General features: G+C 40.8%; 2 protein-coding genes across 4 annotated transcripts; one reads left to right on the top strand and one right to left on the bottom strand.

The window, feature by feature from the left end:
• Nucleotides 1–574: 574 nt before the first annotated feature.
• Nucleotides 575–5,452, top strand: LOC4346999 (TPR repeat-containing thioredoxin TDX-like). Of its 3 annotated transcripts, NM_001403754.1 has the most exons (10): nucleotides 575–732; nucleotides 1,017–1,130; nucleotides 1,233–1,320; nucleotides 1,467–1,547; nucleotides 1,639–1,703; nucleotides 1,804–1,944; nucleotides 2,070–2,183; nucleotides 2,413–2,443; nucleotides 2,654–2,988; nucleotides 3,742–5,452. In NM_001403754.1, the coding sequence occupies exons 2-9, from the start codon at nucleotides 1,029–1,031 to the stop codon at nucleotides 2,983–2,985; spliced, it is 954 nt and encodes a 317-aa protein (NP_001390683.1). In that variant the 5' UTR covers nucleotides 575–732; nucleotides 1,017–1,028; the 3' UTR covers nucleotides 2,986–2,988; nucleotides 3,742–5,452. The 3 variants fall into 3 exon arrangements, with proteins under 3 accessions (NP_001390683.1, NP_001390682.1, XP_015612620.1); NM_001403753.1 differs by lacking the exon at nucleotides 3,742–5,452 and having other exon boundaries at nucleotides 2,654–3,214; XM_015757134.3 differs by lacking the exon at nucleotides 3,742–5,452 and having other exon boundaries at nucleotides 598–732; nucleotides 1,020–1,130; nucleotides 2,654–3,237.
• LOC4346998 (ABC transporter G family member STR) lies at nucleotides 3,547–7,565 on the bottom strand. The gene is made up of 4 exons (XM_015757132.3): nucleotides 6,866–7,565; nucleotides 6,310–6,489; nucleotides 5,799–6,067; nucleotides 3,547–5,370 (listed from the first exon to the last, which is right to left on the bottom strand). Exons 1-4 carry the CDS (start codon nucleotides 7,385–7,387, stop codon nucleotides 3,717–3,719), a joined length of 2,625 nt encoding a protein of 874 aa, XP_015612618.1. The 5' UTR covers nucleotides 7,388–7,565; the 3' UTR covers nucleotides 3,547–3,716.
• Between the last annotated feature and the right edge of the window lie 12,871 nt (nucleotides 7,566–20,436).

Raw genomic sequence — 20,436 nt, 5'->3', positions numbered from 1 at the left:
CACAACGCCAGCAGTCGCGGCCGTCTGCGCTTTATGGCCCCGCGCGTCGCCCGCTTCTGCCGACCGCCGCTCGCCCCGCTCCATTAGCCGGGGAGAGAGAATGTATCGAGGGAGAGGATAGAGAGTAGAGAGAGGAGCGAGGATGACAGGTGGGGCCCACATGGGTCCCACCATTTTTTATTATTTTGTGTGTGGAACTGACATGTGGGTCCCATGGGTTTTATTATTTTTTTAAATTAAATTGCTACGTAAGTGCCACGTCATATTAAGATCGAGTCAAATTAGCTACGTAGGCGCCACGTCAGCTAAAACCGCCCTCAAAACCGCTGAGGGATGTCATCTGCGCCGGTTTTGATAGTTGAGGGACCCATTATATCTGGTTTTTCGGTTGAGGGACGAAAATCGGATTTGTTGACAAGTTAAGGGACCTCAAATGAACTTATTCCACTTTTTGAGAGGAAGAAAGAAGAATATCTTGGCGTCAGTCTGGAGTGGGCTTTCCAAGCCTGGCCCAAATAGGCCCAAGGCCCATTTCTACCTGAGAAGAGAGCCCAGTTCTCCGCTACAATTCCCCAAATTTCGACTGATCGAAACCCTAGCCCTAGGCCACCGGACGCGGCGACGCCGGCGAGCCCGCGACTGCGACCTTCGCCTCGACGACCGCTCATCGTCGCGCTTCAACTAGCCGGGGAAGGCAAGGCGGAGCAGCGGCGGCGGCAAGAAGACCGCAGCGTATGTCGATATCTTGCTTGTTTATGTGGGTACTAGGAATTTTTCAAGCTTCGATAGTTACCGGCTTACTGCCTTGGTGTTACTGTTGAAGATTTGCTTGCTGCTGCCCTAGATGATACTAATTTTACATGCCATGGTGTCGATTCGGGCTAAGTTCATGGGCGATTACCGTTTTTAGTCGTTGGCTTTAGATGGGATTAGTGTGGTATTTTTAGTTTAGTTCGCTGCAAGTTGTCCAAATCTGACGAGTTATAGTGAAATCCCCTTCTTGTTTTTTTTGGCAGAAGGCGGTAGATATGGCGACGGCTGGGGCCAGCAGCTTTGAGGACGAGATCATGGAGTCTGACATTGAGTTGGAAGGTGAAGCTGTTGAGCCAGATAATGACCCTCCTCAGAAGGTCGGGGACTTGTGAAATGCAAACTGATTCGAGACTTTTTATGATGTTTGTTTGATGGTGGAAAGAATTGATGTTTTAATTCCATGACTTTTTCTGTTACAGATGGGAGATCCATCTGTTGAAGTCTCCGATGAGAAGCGTGACCAGGCGCAGCTGTGCAAAAACAAAGGCGTCGATGCATTTTCAGAAGGCAAGGTTTATTTGCCTGTTCTTATTGAAATCTCGCACTATAATAAAATGAATTGTGTAATTCTGTGCAATAAGGTGTGCAATAAGTTGGTCTTCCCTTTAAATCAGTATGGATTTGTGTATAAACAAAGCATTTCTCTATATCAGGTAAATTGGATGAAGCTATTGAGCATCTGACAGAGGCTATTGTACTGAATCCGACTTCAGCTATCGCCTATGCAACTAGGGGTATCATGACTCTCTCTATATATGGTCCTTCATTTCTCTATGTATCGTCCTCCGTTTGATGGAAACCAAATGTCACTCTTTTGCTATGCAGCTGTTATTTTTGTGAAGTCAAAGAAACCAAATGCAGCTATTCGTGATGCAGATGCAGCATTAAAGGTTTGAACATTTCATTAATAGTTCTGGATGATAAAACCCATTCTTGTTCAACTATATGATTATAAGCTAATGTAATTCCTGTCTGTTGTGCCACTCGCAGATTAATCCAGATTCTGCTAAAGGATATAAATCACGAGGGATGGCAAAAGCTATGCTTGGGAAATGGGAAGAGGCTGCTCAGGACCTTCGCATGGCAGCAAAATTGGATTATGATGAAGAGATTGGAGCAGAACTTAAGAAGGTTATACGACTAATTACTACTAACATAGCTTACCATGAATAATAGTTAGATTTGGAAAAAGAAACACTGCCTCCTCTATTTAAAGAAACACAGCTATGTCAGAGACACTCATTCCCATTCTACAGGTTGAACCCAATGTACTCAAAATTGAGGAGCACAGGAAAAAATATGAAAGATTACGTAAAGAGAGGGACATTAAGAAAGCTGAAATGGAAAAACAGCGTAAACATGCAGAGGAGGTAATTAATTTTCCTAAGGCTGTTTGTCAAATATCTTCAGTCTCAGACAATCGCAGATAAAAGTAGAAGCTCCAACAAATCTGATCTCCATGTTTTTAACTTCTATATCAATTTTAAGGATGAAACTCCTTTGGTTCCATTAAACATTGCATATTTGCCATATCATCCATTTTAATCCTGTAAGGACCCATGACACTAATAATGTTTCTCTATACATTTTTACGTGCAGGTCTCTGCTGCTTCTGCTGCTCTGAAGGATGGTAAGGCTTATTTTCATGCTTATTTGTTCAGTTCTCCCAATACTCTCACTTATATAATAATATTGGATGGAGGCATTTACAAAGTTATGACTTCTTCAAAAACCTTAAGATGTTTTTCTGCATTTCTTTGAGAACTTGTTTAGAAAATTATGTGCGTTTTTAATTTACTTTGACTGAAATTTGTTTCGTTTGTATTGTGCATTTTATCAGGTGATGTGATCGCTATCCACTCATCCAGTGAGCTGGACACAAAGCTGAAGGCAGCCTCAAGCCTGTCTAGGCTTGTGGTTCTCTATTTCACTGCAGCATGGTGTGGGCCATGTCGTTTTATTGGACCTGTTTGCAAAAGCTTAGCTGAAAAGCACCGGAATGTTGTTTTCCTTAAGGTGGACATCGATGAACTAAACAGTGTCGCATATCGCTGGAACGTCTCCAGTGTTCCATCATTCTTCTTTGTGAGGAATGGAAAGGAGATCGATAAAGTTGTTGGTGCTGACAAGAATGGCCTTGAGAGGAAAGTTGCTCAGCATGGATCATCCTAAACTGTGAGCAGTCCTGTTACTTGTCTTACTTCTATGCTGTATGTTTTATGACGTGGAATAAGTGCTTATGGATAAAAGTTGACATACACATCGAGAACTTTTTAGCTGTTCTGTGTACTTTCTGTGTTGCTCTATGCCTTGCTGGAGGCTGGATATATTTTGATGATCGTTGCAAATAACTTCAGCAATCTTATGTTGGCCCAAAAACTAATATTGGTTTTACTGGAAATTTACTGATGCTACTGTGGGTCAGGTACTCAGGTTCATGCAGATGCTGCCACATTGCCTTTTCATTGGCACTTCGTATAAATCCATAATGGCCTTGTATATCTCTACCCTTGTGATTATGAAGTTAGTTTAGGTTCCTTTTGTGTTTCCTAATATAAATATACTTTCTCTTGCACAAATTTTATCATATTGTCTGATGATTGATTCACATATCATCAACTCTTCTGTTTGACAAGCATTTGCAGCATGCATGTGCTTTTGTTTTCCTTGATGCACTTTTACCTCAATAGAAAATACAATTTGTTGTAGCCTAGCAAGTAGAAACAGATAACTGAATCAGTTAAAACAAATTTATTATTGATTTTCTCTCCCCAAAAAAATCCTTTTGAAGAACATAGGTTTACCTTATGACTTCTTGCAAACAAAGATTACAAATGCACCAAACACATATACTCCACATATGCCGTATATATATAATACATTTCCTGCATCCTAATAGTAATTCACTTCCTCTCATTCTTGGAGTAGAACCTCAAGACAACATAGAAGAGGAGGCGATAGAGGACACCCCATGCAAGCAGGATGGCAACATCAACCCAGATGCTGTCAATGGTGATGTCCAGTGTGGAGAGCACGTCCTGCCCCATCAACGGGCACGCCGCGTCGCTGGCGTTGAGCTCCCGCCGGAGGCTGCTGGGCTTGAACCCCCCGAGCGGCCCCGGCGAGAGGTCGGCGCGGTCGCCGGCGTAGCACCGGCCCCCCTTGAACTCGCTCACCAGCAGCGCCTCGAACGGGTACTTGATCGCGGAGGCGTAGTGCAGCCACCTCCACCCCACCGGGATGAGCGTCCGCTTGAGGAAGAAGCCGCAGGTGAGGAAGAAGAGCGCCGTCGTCGCGATGACGACGGCGTAGCCGGTGATGTAGCTGGGGACGAGCGCCGAGACGAGCATGACGTAGGCGTTGGTGGTGATGAGGGAGGCGAAGAGGATGACCCAGAAGTGGAGCAGGCTGCTCTCCATCCGGAGCATCAGCTTGGTGATCACGGCGAAGGTGAGCCCTTGCACGGCGAAGAAGGGGAGGTAGACGACGAGGGAGGCGACGACGTAGGACGACGCCCTGTAGGCGTTGTGCGACCGCTCCCGGATGAAGATGAACCGCTCCTGGATGAAGGTTGGCACGGCGTCGTTGGAGGAGAAGAAGACGAGGCAGACGGCGAAGATGTAGAAGTTGAGCAGCCGGTTCACCGTCGGGACGTCGCCGGCGCCGAGGCGGCGGAACATGGTGGAGAGGATGACCGCCATCGCCGCGAGCACCACCTCCCTAGAGAGGAACAGCTCCGGCGTGCGCACCACGTTGAGCACCGTGCGCCACGACAGCACCGCCACCTCCCGCGGCCACGGGTTGGCGAACTTGGGACGATGGCCGCCGTTGTAGTCCTCTTCCGGCGCGTCCAGCGGCGGCTCCAGGTCAAGCTCGTACTCGTGGTACGTCGGCTCCTCCGGCTTGAACACCGGCACATGTGGAGACGGAGGCGGAGGAGGCCGCCGCTGCGGGTTGTTCTGCGGCGTTGGCGTCATTGTCACGGCGCGGCCACGCTGGAAGCTCGACACCGGCGTTCTCGCCGGTGTCCATGTCGGCCGCCGGTGCGGCGTGCTCCCGGTGACGCCATGGTAGACCCAGACCGAGAAATCCTTGTAGAACTGTGACGCCAGCCTCGGCTGGTACCCCGAAGCTGGACCGCCGGCGTGCATCGGCGTCTGCAACTTCCTCTCGAGCGAATTATCAAAATCCTCATCGTCGTCATCGCCGCCGCCATCGACATTGTACGACGACTCGAAGTTGGAGAAGGTGTTGCCATTGGCGGCGCCGCTGTTGAGGGAGAACTGGTTGCTCTTGAGTTGGATCTGCCTGAACTGCACCGACTTCTGGTGCGGCGTTCTCGGTGTTCTTGGCACCGGAGTTTTCGCGGCGCCGTCGGGTTTCGTGCCGTCCCTCTGGTAGGCAACCAGAGGCTCAAGCCCCGATGTTGATTCATCGTACTCCTTGATGACATCCAGGAGATACTCAATGCTGTTCTCACCATCCGGCACCGGCCTGCCAAATCCAGCCAGGTGTGTTTGCAGTGTGCTTGGGCTTCCTAGGTAGATCAACCTTCCCCTGGATGAATCAATGACAGTATTTTTAAATTGAACAAAAAAGGAATTTTGGAAGCAAAAGACAATTCTAGACCTAGGCAGATACTTCCTCCGGTCATTCAGACAAGATTTGGTCAAACTTTTAAAATTAGACACTAACAATTTGGAATACTATCTATAACTCGTTTCGTTTCAGTCTATAAGGTTTTAACTTTGGTGAAAGTCAAACTGTTTTAAGTTTGACCAAGTTTATAGACGAATATAGTAATATTTATATTACCAAAATAATTTTATTAAATTAATAATTAAATATATTTTAATAATAAATTTATCATGAGTAAAAAATATTACTATTTTTTCTATAAACTTAATCAAACTTGAAGCAGTTTGACTTTGACCAAAGTCAAAACATCTTATAACCTGAAACGGAGGGAGAAATAGTTTTGTCACCTTGCGAGGATGACAAGCCTGTCAAGAAGCATCTGGATCCTGAAAGATGGCTGGTGAATCGTCATGAGCACAATGCTCCCTCCTCTGGCGATGTCCTTCACCTTCTCCACCACGCTGTGCGCGCTGGTGGAGTCGAGACCGGAGGTCGGCTCGTCGAGGAAGAGGAGGGAAGGTTTGTGGATGATGTCTATGCCGATCGACACCCTCCGGCGTTCCCCACCGGAGACTCCTCGGGTCCCTTCATCCCCAATGTACGTGTGAGCCGTTGTCTGCAATTTGGCACACAGATTGTCAGTAAAAATGAGCAAGCTGCTAACCTAGCTTGTAGAGTATAACCAGCTACAATTCTGTCGATATTATTTGTTTAATGGTCAGATTAGAGAGATTTTTACGGTTCTAAGGATACCGTATTTTTTTAATGTAAAATTTGGTATCTCTCGGTATTAAATTGGACCTGGTACATTCTCAAGTATCGGAAAACTGCTCTATCGGATTAATTTGATTGACTTACCTGCAAACCAAGCTGATCGATGAGCTCCCAGACTCGCTTGAGCTTCTCAGCTCTGGAGAGTGATGGGGGCAGCCTCACTTCAGCTGCGAAAGTGAGCGTCTCCAGCACCGTCAGCATCGGGAACAACTGATCATCTTGCATCACGTAGGATGAAATCTGCTTCATGTAGCTCGTCGTGACCTAAATTAACAACAAGAACAAGAGATCATCTTAATTGTGTACTTGATTATGCAGAAGAACGAGAGAACTGTATACTCTCTTCGTTTCAAGTTACAAGACGATTTGACTTAGGTCAAAGTTAAACTAATTTTTAACTAAGTTTATAAACAAATATAGTAATATTTATAATACCGAATTAGTTTCATTAAATCAATAATTAAATATATTTTCATAATAAATTTGTCTAAGGTTGAAAATGTTATTATTTTTTCTTTAAACTTAGTTAAATTTAAAGTAGTTTGGTTTTAACCAAAGTTAAAACATCTTGTAACATGAAACGGAAACAGAGGAAGTAGGTTAATTTTATGGGTGTTTGATGATCATCGATTCATCTTACAGCTCGGCCGTCGATGCGGACGGAGCCCTCGAGGCTGCCCTTGGCGATCCGGCCGGCGAGGGCGTCGAGGAAGGTGGACTTGCCGGCGCCGCTGGGGCCGAGGATCGCCGTCACCTGCCCGCGGGGGGCCTCGCCGGAGATGTCGTTGAGCAGGTACACCTCCTTCTTCACCTTCACCCCCTCCTTCTTCTGCTTCTTCACCACGCTGTACGACAGGTTCTTGAACTCCAGCCCTTGCCTGCTGGCCACCGCCGCCTTCACGCCGCCGCCGCCGCGACGGCCGCCACGGGCGGCGTCCGTCGCGTCCAGGAGGCTCTCCAGGCTCTCCTTCCTCTCCGTCGTCGTCGGCGGCGGCCGGCGGGTGGTGGTGGTGGTGGTGGCCGCGGCAGGCTCGCCGGCTCTCTCTGTCCGGTGAGTTCGGGTGGCCGGCTCGCCGGCGGCGGCCCTCTCGGCGCGGTGGCGGTGGGCGGCGGCTGGCTCGCCGGCCCTGGCCATCTCACGGCTGCGCTGCTGCTGCTGCATTGTTGTGTTAGCCTTCTAGCTAGCCTGCATTGCTCCATTGGTGTGTAACTCCATTTTATAGTTGCTGCATAACCAAAAAAAAAAAAAGAAATCGTTTTCTTATTGCGAGGGGAAAAAAAACAGAAGGGTTCTTCTACTGGAGAGAATTTTTCCAGAAAGAAAAGAATATATTTCTGAGTGTGCAATGCTGCGATGGAATGCATCAATTCGGCCAAAATTGAGGTGATTTGTCTCTTGCCAAATGACTTTGGAGGCAATGCTTTGATTTGGCATTGGTTTCGCAGGAGGCGTTTTGTTGCATGCGTAGCACATAGCTGTGCGACGTTGAAGTAGAGGCAGACTTTCAGAGCAGCTCAAGTCACCCATGCAAGCTTGGCGTCTGGGCCAATAACTAATGGTTACTGTGTTAAGTTACAGCTTGTAGTTCTACCTAGTATCAGTGTAGAAATGGTTAGGTTAATTGGAGTCCATTAATTGGCACACTTGCCTGAGCCTGACAGTACAATGGCACTACACAAACGCATACGCTTGGGCTGTGATGGGCCAAAAGCTATTCTTGGTCCGATCTCGTGAGAGTAGGCCTTAACGGGCCGACTCATCGTGGATTGGGCCGTGACGAGACGAGACGTAGATTGTTCGGCCAAATCATTGTAAGCCATGGCCGGCATGTTTGCATTGCTTCCTTGTGGAATTTAGCGGCTGTTTTTTTTAATACAGAAATTTTGTTATGTTTGCAATGTCGAATCTCACTACGTTTGCAATAACAAGAAGAAGAAGGAGGATCTCTTGCCCAAGTGCTCAATCCAATGTGTGTTTTCATCTTGTTTGTCTAGTTAGTCTAGTTTAAGTTGTTTGTGACACATACTTGCCTCACACCTATTTGGAAAAAAAATGGAACCATGCTATTATAATTTTGTAAAATTTGAGATATGCCATACTGACCCACGTGTCATTGACTCACGTGGGTCCTACATGTCACGTGGGTCCTACATGTCATTGAGATACCGATGGCATATCTCAAACTTTGCAAAATTATAATGGCATGGTTCCAAATTACGGTAATTTATTTATGGTTAACGACACAACAGCTAGCCCTTGTAGCATAAAAAGTCTCATGTTATCTCAGTTTCTTGTTTGTAGACTACTTCGAGTTTGATTGGTTTATAGCCAAATTCAACCATTCCAAAAAATTGGGAATGGCCATATATTAACAATCTCTATTTGATCTGGAACCAAAAACAACAAAACTAGGCAATATTTACCATCTAATGCTGTATTTCTGTTGACCTGTATAGTTGAGAAATCATGCTTGATGGAGAAGGTGCTACCACCAATCTTTGTGTCATGATACCATCATAAGATGAGAGAAAGCAAAACGGTTGAAATCATTTCCTTGCACTTGAAATGCACCCTTTTATGCATGAATTGGAATGTGCCTGGATTTGACCTACGAAGTGTTAATTCATGCAGCACCAGGGCAGGCACCTTCATCCTGACAAAAGGGACTAACTTCATCTGCAACCATAACATGCTCTGGGCAATATCAGCACATCAAACTCTAGCCAAGTGCTTATCCTTAAATTCTTGAGCATACAAGGGCCCGACCGGGCCCGGGGCGGGCCGGCGATCGTCGAGTGCATGGTCTCGCGGGCCGCGCCGGATCGACACGACCACACGGCTGCGCCGGCCGGCGGAGTATCACCACAGAATTCATCTGCCTGCTGGTGTCCACTGAAAAGCGAAAACAACCTCAAAGAGCCTCAATCATACTAAAATTCATAAGCACACCTAGGGAGCTCCACTACAAGGGGTGTAGGGACAGCATCAGGTAATGCAGGGACAAGAAGGCAGCAGCAGCAGGCCACTGATTGGTGGCAAGTCGATCATTGCAAAAGGATCCTAGCTATAGCTAATCTTTGCTTTGCTTTTGATAATTAATTAATCAATTTGCTCCATGACTGACTGATCTGTCAGCTGTTAGTTGCTCTGAAGTGGTTTGGTAGTGTTAAGATCACTATTTTTCTAGCTTTCATATATGCAGCTAAGCCATAGCTAGCTTGCAATCTTCAGAGATGATCAGTTGGTGAGTCAACTTGACTAATGCAGAGACATTCCATGGGCAGTGTGACACTACATTCATCGATCTCCTGATCATTTGGTGAGATGATGCTGTTTATCCCTACACTTTGGAGGGCCCAAAGAATCCGGGTGTAATATAATGATGGTAGGAGGGGTCCATCGATGTACATTTTGCTGTTGGGGTGAACTTACTTTCAGAGGTGATATGGATAGCAATGTTTAGTATTTCTTTTTCGAGCTGAAGTGTGTTCTTGGCTCTTTTAGTTTGAGGAAGAGGCAGCAGGCAGGCGTGCAGGACTCCACTAAAGATCACTGAAGAGTGCTGTTCCCATAATGAAAGTGTAAATTGTGTACTACAATGTCTGATCGATTCATGCTGTGGACAACATATGGCAGGATGGCAGAAGATGCTTTTTACTACCTCCGTCCCAAAATAAGTGTAGTTTTGCATTATTCATCTTCAACGTTTGACCGTTCGTCTTATTTGAAATTTTTTTATGATTACTATTTTTATTGTTATTAGATGATAAAAGATGAATAGTACTTTATGTGTGACTAATTTTTTTAAAATTTTTCATAAATTTTTCAAATAAGACGGATGGTCAAACGTTGGACACGGATTTCGACGACTGCACTTATTTTGGGACGGAGGTAGTATCTTTTTGGCCTGACTAAATGCTACACCCTCCATAGTTTACAAGAAGTTTTGACTTTGGTCAAAATCAAACTGTTTCAAATTTAACTAAGCTTATAGGTAAATATAGTAATATTTGTAATACTAGATTAGTTTTATCAAATCAATAATAAAAATAAATTTTTCTTGGGTTGAAAATATTACTACTTTTTTTCTACAAGCTTGATTAAACTTAAAACAACTTGACTTTGATTAAAATCAAAATGTCTTATAACCTGAAAAAGGAGTAATTGGAAAATAATCTTAATAATTTTTTGCACGACCCTGAACAGATTTTTGCATGAGAATTGAACTTGGACGTCATTGTTAATCTTCAGTATTATCATTGTTTCTCCCATTTATGCCAGGCGCCGGTCAAAGTCAAACAACTCATACCAGTTCTCTCAAATGATGTCCTAACTAAAATATGAATGTGAAATCATGCTCGTATTAATCCGACAATGCATGTTTCGGCCATCTCAGTCTTTTTTGTAACCCTTGTTTATATACAAACGCATTATATATTTATATATGCAGTACTATGGGTGTGTACACGTGTATGTGTGTTACGTGGACATATGTACTATCGATATATGATCTGACTACCAACCCAGATGAACCTAGAACTAGCATATGACCTGTTCTAGCTAGCTCAGGCATAATTCCAAGTACTGCATTTTTTTTAAATATATGTGATTCTATTAATAGAAAACTATGTAAGCATAATTTATTTTGCTAGCTATGGCTCTTGCTATATTACTAAATGTATTTTAAGCATGATTTATATATCTACGTAATTAATTTCAATTTGAATAAGATGAATGATCAAAGTCACATTAAAAATAAAAAAACATCATAAATTTTAAAAAAGAAGGGAGTGTATCTAGTATTTACCAATTTATATTCAAACCCCATAAACTTCAAATTACCCAGTCAGCTTAAGAACATGTTGGATTGAATTGATAGAGATTGCGGTCGTGTATGCTAGCTAGCTGCTCGTGGACTTGAAGTTTTGTGAGATTTGTCAACTGAAGACATGAGATATATCTCGTAGAATTAGTTTATTTTCGTTAGAAATCTAACCTGCGATCGATGCTTGGCGTCTCATGACAGGTACCAACCAAAATCACTCCAAAAATAACTCGGTCATAGTGGTCACGTCAATCGTTTGCAATTTGCATGGCAGATTTTTTTCCCTCTCGTGTACTATATATGTATACGTTACTGTGTGCTGACCAAGGCCGGTGTCTTAGTTATGTTGTTCAAAGTGGAAAATATGTAATTATATTAGAATTAATGATCTGAACGCGCGAGCGCGTGCGTGTAAATATTCATGTTAGCTGATCAGTAGTTACTAAGGCCGAGTTTAGCTCCAAAATTTTTCTTCAAACTTTCAACTTTTCCATCATATCAAAATTTTCCTACACGCATAAACTTTCAACTTTTCCGTCACATCGTTCCAATTTCAACTAAACTTCCAATTTTAGCGTGAACTAAACTTCTATATATTTCTTTTGTCACTAAGACCAATGAGTAATTGATTCATCCATCATGCGACAAAACCAATGAACCATACAAATGCATGCAACCAATAAATACTAACCTGAACTGACTTCTTGGGTTCTAGTCAACAAGTTAACTTAGCACTTGAAAACTACAAATAAGCTTTAGACTTTTGAAAAAACCAAAAAAAATGAAATAGAATTGATTTTGAGAGTTTTTCTCATCATAGTTTATTTGTAGCATTGGCTTTTAGATCACGAACATGGATATAAGAGTTTTTTAAAAAATGGTTGTTTCATATATTTTTTTCAGGGTTGAGAGCAAACTATGTGTACGATATATATGACAACTTAATTAATCTTAATATCTTTAGATAATTAATTTGTTATGCATCTTGCCGAGAACCTGACACTGCCGACTGCGCACAGCCGCAAAAGTTGAATATCGCGGGTCTCTGCTCGATCGACTGATGATATTTCATCCAGAAGTGACCAGTTCATCCAGAAATGAATTCCAGAATCTGTGCAGACTGCGACTTTGAATTAAGTTGAACTGGAAAACTATTTGCATTGGCATGCAATTCAACTCACTATGTGCGAGGGAGAGCTCTCAGAAATTAAAGATCAAATAGCTAGTGACTAGTAGATCGTACGTATCATATAGGTGAGAGAGGTCTGCTGACCTCATCGTGATATCATGGGTGATGAGATCCTGTATAATTGATAATTTGACTGTTAGCTAGGGTTTACATTCATGCTATGTTGGGGGAAAACAATTACATTGTGTGCAGGACCCATGGAGTTGGTAAAGCCTGGGACATCTTGCATGTATGTACAGCTGTTTTTCTTAAAGGAAATGAAGCTAATACCTCTGGCGTCAAATCATATTGATTTTGTTCAATTGTTTGTCACAAGTAGGAGTGTAATTTGTACAAACTAAACTTAGGTGCATAAATGCATGGCAGCTGGTCAGAAATATATGAAAACACAACTTGTTTCTTGGAGAGAATGCACAACACCTTTTTTTTTTATATCCCAAAACACAACTTAACACCACAGTGCTAATATCTACTACCTCCATTTCACAATGTAAGTCATTCTAACATTTTCCATATTTATATTGATATTAATGAATCTAGATAGATATATATGTCTAGATTCATTAACATCAATATGAATGTGGGAGGGAAATGCTAGAATGACTTACATTGTGAAATGGAGGGAGTATTAATCATAACATACTTATGCTGAGTTGTGATCCAAATTCATTTGCACATATATAAAGGACAACTTCTACCGGAGCGAAGCGGAGGCCCGTTGCCAGAGGCTTGGGCCGGAGCCCTCGCGGTACGGATCACTATTATTTTAGGATTTCACCTTTATATAAACTTATTGTAAGCCGCCGTTCGGCGTTTGTAACCTCACCTCGATATAGTGAAGATATTTTGCTGGGCTGGCGCCTATGGTTTTTTCTATCTTGCTTTGGGAGGGTTTTCCACATTAAATCTCATGTCTTCTATGATTGATCAATTGTTTTTTATCGTTTATTTGCCTATCGTTTCCTAACAACTTACAAAAACATGATAAATTTATAAAATAGTAAAAGTATAATGACACCTACCACTGGTGGAGAAAGCCTTTTTACTCCCGGTTGGTAACCTGCCTATAGTCCCGGTTTTTCAACCGGGAGTACGAATCCGGAACTAAAGATCGCTATCTTTAGTCCCGGTTCAAATACCCGGACTTAAAATCGATCTTTAGTCCCGGTTGGTGTTACCAATCGGGACAAAAGAAAGGGATCTTTAGTCCCGGTTGATAACACCACCAACCGGGACTAAAGAGGGAGTAGCGGCAGTAGATGGTGCCCCTTTTTTTATTATTTCTATTGTTTCTTTTGCCAGAGTTAATCTCTATATTTTCTCCCGAATCTGGTGCTATGTATATCCCTAAATCAATCCCCAAATCCTCCAATTCAAAGTAACATCCCAAATCTTAAGTTACTTATACACATAAATTAAATACATCACAAATCCTAAAAAAATACACTCAAATCAAATACATCACAAATCCTAAAAAATACACACAAATCAAATACATCACATATTATACATCTCAGATACATGCAATGAATCACAAAATTATACATCTCAATCAATCACAAATTATCAAAAAAAAGGAGGACGCCGGCCGGCAGACGAGAGGGCACGGCCGCTGCCAGGCGTGCCCCCGCTGGCCGCCTGCCCGCTTGTCCGCCGCCGCCCGCCATGGCCGCCGCCGCCCGCCATGGCCGCCGCCGGGCGCAGCCTCGCCGGCCGCCGCCCGCCACGGCCACCGCCGCCGGCCACCGGATGGGAAGTGAGGAGGGGGAGGAGAGGGGAGGGGAGGAGGAAGGGGAGGAGGAGAGAGATCTATGAAGAGGAAGGGGAAGGGATATGTGAGGATGTGGTTGTGATTGTGGAGGAGAGGATAAGTGATAGGGATTATATACTACGTATTAAATTTTAGTCTCGGTTGGTAATACTAACTGGGACTAAAGATCAATATGATTTTTAGTCCCAGTTAGTATTACCAACCAGAACTATAAAGATGATTTTTAGTCCCGGTTGGTGGACTAAATATCCTCGGACCCTTGATAGGCTACTGACAGGGGATGAATTGGGACTAAAGATGATTTTTAGTCCCGGTTGGTGTTACCAACAGGACTAAAGATCATAAAATGGCTGTGGGGTTTTTAACCGGGACTAAAGATCATTTTTAGACTCGGTTCTTTTTGAAACCGGGACTATTATGGTTTTGGGTCGACCCATCAAAGATCATTTCTCTAGTAGTGTAGTAATCAACGAAATATCAAGTTCAAAATTGAACTACACCATTGAGGAAAAAAAAAAGACCACTCAACCAAATACCAAGTTCAAAGTCGAACTACTACACCATATTGAGAGAGAAAAAAAAAGAGACAAAGTTCTTATGTGAGTAGTACTGGTATTGTTCATACATTGAATCTGTCTTTTTTTATGTGTTAGTTGGTGTTGGGCTTGATTTTTTGTGGCATGGTATATGTATATTGTATGAAAGGTACTACATTTTTTTAAGAATTTTTTGCAACCATTTGCATAGTTTTTGAGCAAATGGGGAACATTCTCTCGAGAGATTGATTTTTTCCCTACTTCAAGTTCAAAATATTAATACTAACATGCATGGTCTCTACTCTATCGTTTGCTTGTTGGCTTATCAGCCACAACCAAAAATTTAAATTTTAAAGCTTAAATTTAGAGTTAATTTGTTTTTTTCACGGTAGTATATTTTTCAACATGCATGAGCTTGAAATTTGTTAAGAACATAAGTATAAAAATTTTATAAATAAATTATTTTTGGATGCTTCGTTTATTTTTTCACGGCTTATCAGCCGTTGACCAAACGATTAGAGAATATATAGCTCTCACACAATGCTACAAAATTAAGTCAACGATTTCCTTATCAAACATTTTTCACATTTATTTGGCATAATACTCCAAATTAACGAAAGTAGTTCGTGCACATGGAGGGTTTCCATATGAAAAAGTGTTGGAAACTAGTTTCATGTCGTCCTTTATAAGACAGTAGGGATCGCGGTGAGTTCTAGGCTGTGTTTCGGGAGGTGAGGTTAGGAACTCACTTCCTGCGCACGTAAAATGGAGCGACGGATTTTCCTATGATTAATTAAGTATTTATTATTTTTTAAAAAAATAATTAATATAATTTTTTTAAAGCAACTTAATTTCGTATAGAATATTTTTTTGCCAAAAAAACATACTGTTTAGTAGTTTAAAAATTATGCGCACGAAAAACGAGTTATATGAGTTGGGAAAGTTGGGGAAATAATTTTACACATGTATTGAACTTGCTCTAATTTAGCTTAATTAAGTTTCTGTTTGAGAAGCTGGAAATAGAACAGCACTCCAAATATGCCAATGTCATACACATCCAAAGGGACACATTGCCAACCTTGTTAGCTTTATTAATTTGCCGTCAAGTGGGATATCGGCTAAGTAAAGCCTAAAGCCTCTGGCATGCTTACAATTGTCAAGCCCTTTTCCTTTTCTCCATTTGAGCACTTTCTCCAATGGCATCATAACCAGCACAAATGCTGGATTACACGTGGCAGCCATCCTGTGGGCCTCCCCTGGAAGAGTCCAGAAGAGAGCTCTGGTATCATATGTATATATGCATGCATGCAGAGGGGAGAGCGTGTCTGCAAAGGTACTTTACCTAATTAATTTCCTTTTTGCAAGAGAGATCTTAACCTAGATTGAAGCTTTTGGAAAGGTTTGGGTGAAACATTGGAAAGAAACGTTCTGTCAAGTGTGGTTTCTCTGGAAATACTCCCTCCGTATTTTAATGTATGACACCGTTAATTTTTTGACCAACGTTTGACCCTTTATTTTATTTAAATTTTTTGTGTGAATATGAAAATATTTATATCGTGCTTAAAGAGCATTTGACGATGAATCAAGTCATAGTAAAATAAATGACAATTATATAAATTTTTTTAATAAGACGAATGGTCAAACGTTGGATAAAAAGTTAACGGCGTCATATATTAAAATATGGAGGTAGTATATAGTACGAGATAGGGCTGGGTTTGACTTGATCATCAGCAGTTAAGTGCATTTCTCTTTCAAGTCGTGTCTTGTTCTGATAGATATATAGCTAGACTCCACTAGTATGTGTCCTCCATCGTGTGTAGAATAGATTATCATGATTAATTCATGTACTGTAACTAATTAACCTTACATGCACGATTGATATATAGATCAATTAAGCTAAATGTAATTTTTATTTGTTTTAGATAAAGAAGAAAAATGATCTTAATCTGTAGGGAGAGATCAGATAATCTCCCTCGCAAACTATGCGAAAATAATCATATACGAACAGGTTTCTGTTTAAACCCTGTATATAATTAAAGCTACTCACCCTAGCTAAAATCAATTGGTTTTAAATTATATGCCTATATGTGTCACGATCTGAACAGGGTCTAAACAGAGACCTAGTTTCATAGGATTATTTTCCGCAAACAATCAATAACTTCCACACTATTAATTGTTGTGACTGTGATTGGTTTACGTAGCGAGAGAACGTACTCAATGCTTGATTAGCATTGGGAAAAAAAAGATTATATTGTTGTATGCAAGCAACGGCTTGGCCCCATGCATGCCTCCAATTCAAGCTAAACTGGTATAGGTGTTGACACATCGTGGTTTCACACACTACCGTAGCTAATTAGCGTACATATGTGACAAAATTTTACCAGTGATGATTTGAATAAAAACTACCGCTCATAGTACTATTATATCAATTAATGATTTATTCTTTTCTTAAGAGAAGTTGATATATGTGAATATATGTGGTATGTCACAGTAAAATTGAGAAAGTATAAGACATGTTATCGCAAGAGAAAAAAAAAAGGAAGACATGAGATCCCATTTCCACCAAAAAGGGTGAAGGAAGCTAGCAAGAAGCAAAGAGCTAGCTCTCCCCTGATTTGTGATACACTTCATTTTAATAATAATAAAAAACAGAGCAATTTTAGAGAAAGTAACATTTGGCACTCGCCTTTATTCTTACTGCCTCAATTCAATCCATCCAAATATAAAGATGTTGGCTATGTCTAGATATATAGTTAGAATTTCCTTTTTTTTAGAAAGTTGTAGCTAAGCTACTAGATAAATGTTTATATATGTTAGTTCGTAGCTTCACCCAAGGGCGGATCCAGGAACAAAAAAAAATTGGAGGGGGGAGGCTCAATTACATAGTTTCTTCAACCTCCGGTCATCTAGGGACCTTTAGTTTATCATTCATGGTGAAAAAATCGAAGGGGGTGCTCAGGGGGTATCCATAAGTTTTGTGGGTGCACCCATGTTGGATCTGCCCCTGGCTTCACCCCTACCCACGGAGAGATACTGACATATAGTATGACCCTTTAAATTATGCGTGCATTTTAGCTAGTTTAGGCCTTGTTTAAATCCCAAAAAATTTTGGCCAAAAACGTCACATCAAATGTTTGGACACATGCATGAGTCATTAAATGTGGGGGAAAAAAACCAATTGCATAGTTTGCATGTAAATTGCGAGACAAATCTTTTGAGTCTAATTACGCCATGATTTGACAATGTGATGCTACAGTAAACATTTGCTAATGATGAATTAATTAGGCTTAATAAATTCGTCTCGCAATTTATAAGCAGAATATGTAATTTGTTTTGTTATTAGTCTACGTTTAATACTTCAAATGTGTGTCCGTATACTTTAAAAACTTTACACCCAAAGAACTAAACACACCCTTAGTCATCTTTTATTATCAAAATTTTATTTTGGATCACTCTTTACTTAGCATTTTTATTGTACACGTATCAAATAATTTCATTGTTACTGTACTTTGGACCACTTGAACTAAAAGGTAACACAAATAAAGTTACTGGTTTAAAATGTAAATGTTGGTTAATAAAGCTGAAACCCTAGCAATAAAAGTTTCCTCAAACTATAATTATTCACTATTGTTTTTATATATCTTCATGCATACCTAATAATTAAGTAGGTTGGTCGAAATGGGAACGCTAGAAAAATTTAGCAGCTCTCATCGAAAAATCAAACTATCATTAGCGCGCGGTGAAAAAAATGTCACAAACCCTTCTATCTAGTAAATAACTACTGCCTATAGCTAGTGTGAAAGACTATTAACTTGTGTGTGACATTATACTGGAAATCTCAGAGCACCCGCAATGGTAAAGTAAGGTGCTATCTATAAAACATACATCTCAGCAATAGACTAGATTAATAGTAAACCACTTTAATGGTATATCTACATGGGTATCTATAGCTCTCTAATCCATTGCCTCGTTTTTCTGTATAAACTATCTCCAGGTCAGTAGATAGCTTTGCTCTATCTCTTCATTTAATCTCTTCCAAGTAGGAAAATATGCTGATATGGATATCTTATAAAGAGTCTATAGATAACCATTGCGGGTGCCCTCACAAGCACACATGCATGCAAGTTGCGTCAAATCTGTTCACACGATCAATAATGCGTACGTGTACATATGCGTCGTACTGATTAGTACTCCCTCACTTTCAATATGTGTAGTAATTTATGATGGAATTAGATCCATTCTAGGACTATAAATTATTATATATTTAGATTCGTAGTTCTATAATAAATCTAATTCTATATTAAGTTGTTATATATTGGTCCCGTAAAAAAATGTTATTATATATTGGAACGGAACGAGTAAACACCATGCATAATGCACCTTGTTGATTCAGACATGGATCGATCAGTTATTGTCGCTGTTGCATATTTAGCTAGTAGGGTAGTACTACTAGAGTATATGTCACGAGTTGCTGCTGTCGTACGTGCGTGTAGAAACTGTATATGCAACAGCGACGAGATACAATAACCAGTGGTAGAAGATCTACAGGTTGGTGCCTGCGTGCTTTTACATTGTTTCATACTGTACGAGAAAGTTGTGCTGGTTAATAGTATAGTTTAAGTTGACTGTAGTGAGCTTGCAGAATTCGTCTCATTGGTCGTGTCAACTTGTCAACTCACACGGGCCGTGACAGTACATACTACTACTCCATCCATCACATAAAAAATACAAATCTAATAATAGTATATCATTTAACACATCCTATTACTAATAGAGTTTAGAAAAAATATGAACGCCGCGAGATACTGTACATCATGTGATACATGTCTACACTTGTATGTAGGCCAGATTTGTTCGGATTGAAGAGGATTTAAAGGAGATTAACCGGCCTTCCTAGCCTATAGAGGTTAATGAAGTACTTTAAATTTAACTAGCCAGCGTCATACAATACAAAGATACAATACAAAGATGGATGTAGTATATAGTATTTTGCAAAGAAAGAATATAATGTACAAAATTCTAATTAGATTTAAAGGGAAATCATATATATATGATGCTCTAAGGCATGCTGTAAATTTATCATGGTTTTCTTTTGCTCACTTTGTATTTCGTCTCTATCAAAATATTAAAAAAAACTAGTTCAAGCCCTTGACTAAGATGCAATATTTTGTAGTTTTTTTTCTTTTTTAACTGCACGTTAGATATACACACGCTCACACCCATACACACATACCTACTTCCTCCGTCCAAAAAAAACAAACCCTACCTAGGTGTGTCCTAGCATATATACATCTAAATGAAATTGAAGGTTTAGCATCATGTACTCATGTAGCGTAGGTACACCTGCTACAATGAACACATACTCCCTCCATTTCTTCATATTATAGCACACTTTGATTCTTTTTTATAGAAAACACGTTAGCGTTATAAATGTTGCTACATTATTATGTAAACATAGTCGAACTTAGGAAAATTTGGTTTAGAAAAAAAAAACCAAGGAAACGGAGAAAGTAGCTAATATATAATTAAGAGATTTGAGTTTGACTAGGTAAATTCCACTACGCACAAAAGATACTGACCGAGTTAATTACGATCAGTTTGCAATTTTTCTAACGCATTAGATCCTCTAAATCCGCAAAAAAAATTGGAAAAAAAATTCTGAGTCCAGAGTCCCTGGAGGCCTAATTTTCTTACAAATTGACCGTCACATTAATTTCTTCAGCTAGTTTTTTTTTTGGCGGGGATTTGTAGAGCTAGTTTATACCTTAATTTCAAATTGAAGCAAATTAACACTCATGATGGCGTATATCGGTCTGTCCTATGCGTGTGGACATGTAGAGCGACCGCCAATTCTCTCTTTGCGAGCACAAATTAATTTTACCACTAGCT

Source organism: Oryza sativa, chromosome 9, assembly GCF_034140825.1.
Source record: "Oryza sativa Japonica Group chromosome 9, ASM3414082v1".
NCBI lineage: Eukaryota > Viridiplantae > Streptophyta > Magnoliopsida > Poales > Poaceae > Oryza > Oryza sativa.
This window is presented reverse-complemented; position numbering and strand designations above follow the sequence as displayed.

What these genes read in the sequence shown, in the direction of transcription:
- LOC4346999 (NM_001403754.1), top strand. Translation starts at nt 1,029, where the DNA reads ATGGCGACGGCTGGGGCCAGCAGCTTTGAGGACGAGATCATGGAGTCT. An exon ending in CGTCGATGCATTTTCAGAAG is followed by an intron (nt 1,321 to 1,466) that starts GCAAGGTTTATT and finishes TCTCTATATCAG; the next exon opens with GTAAATTGGATGAAGCTATT. An exon ending in TATCGCCTATGCAACTAGGG is followed by an intron (nt 1,548 to 1,638) that starts GTATCATGACTC and finishes TTTGCTATGCAG; the next exon opens with CTGTTATTTTTGTGAAGTCA.
- LOC4346998 (XM_015757132.3), bottom strand. Translation starts at nt 7,387, where the DNA reads ATGCAGCAGCAGCAGCGCAGCCGTGAGATGGCCAGGGCCGGCGAGCCA. An exon ending in TCCGCATCGACGGCCGAGCT is followed by an intron (nt 6,490 to 6,865) that starts GTAAGATGAATC and finishes TTGTTAATTTAG; the next exon opens with GTCACGACGAGCTACATGAA. An exon ending in TCGATCAGCTTGGTTTGCAG is followed by an intron (nt 6,068 to 6,309) that starts GTAAGTCAATCA and finishes GCCAAATTGCAG; the next exon opens with ACAACGGCTCACACGTACAT.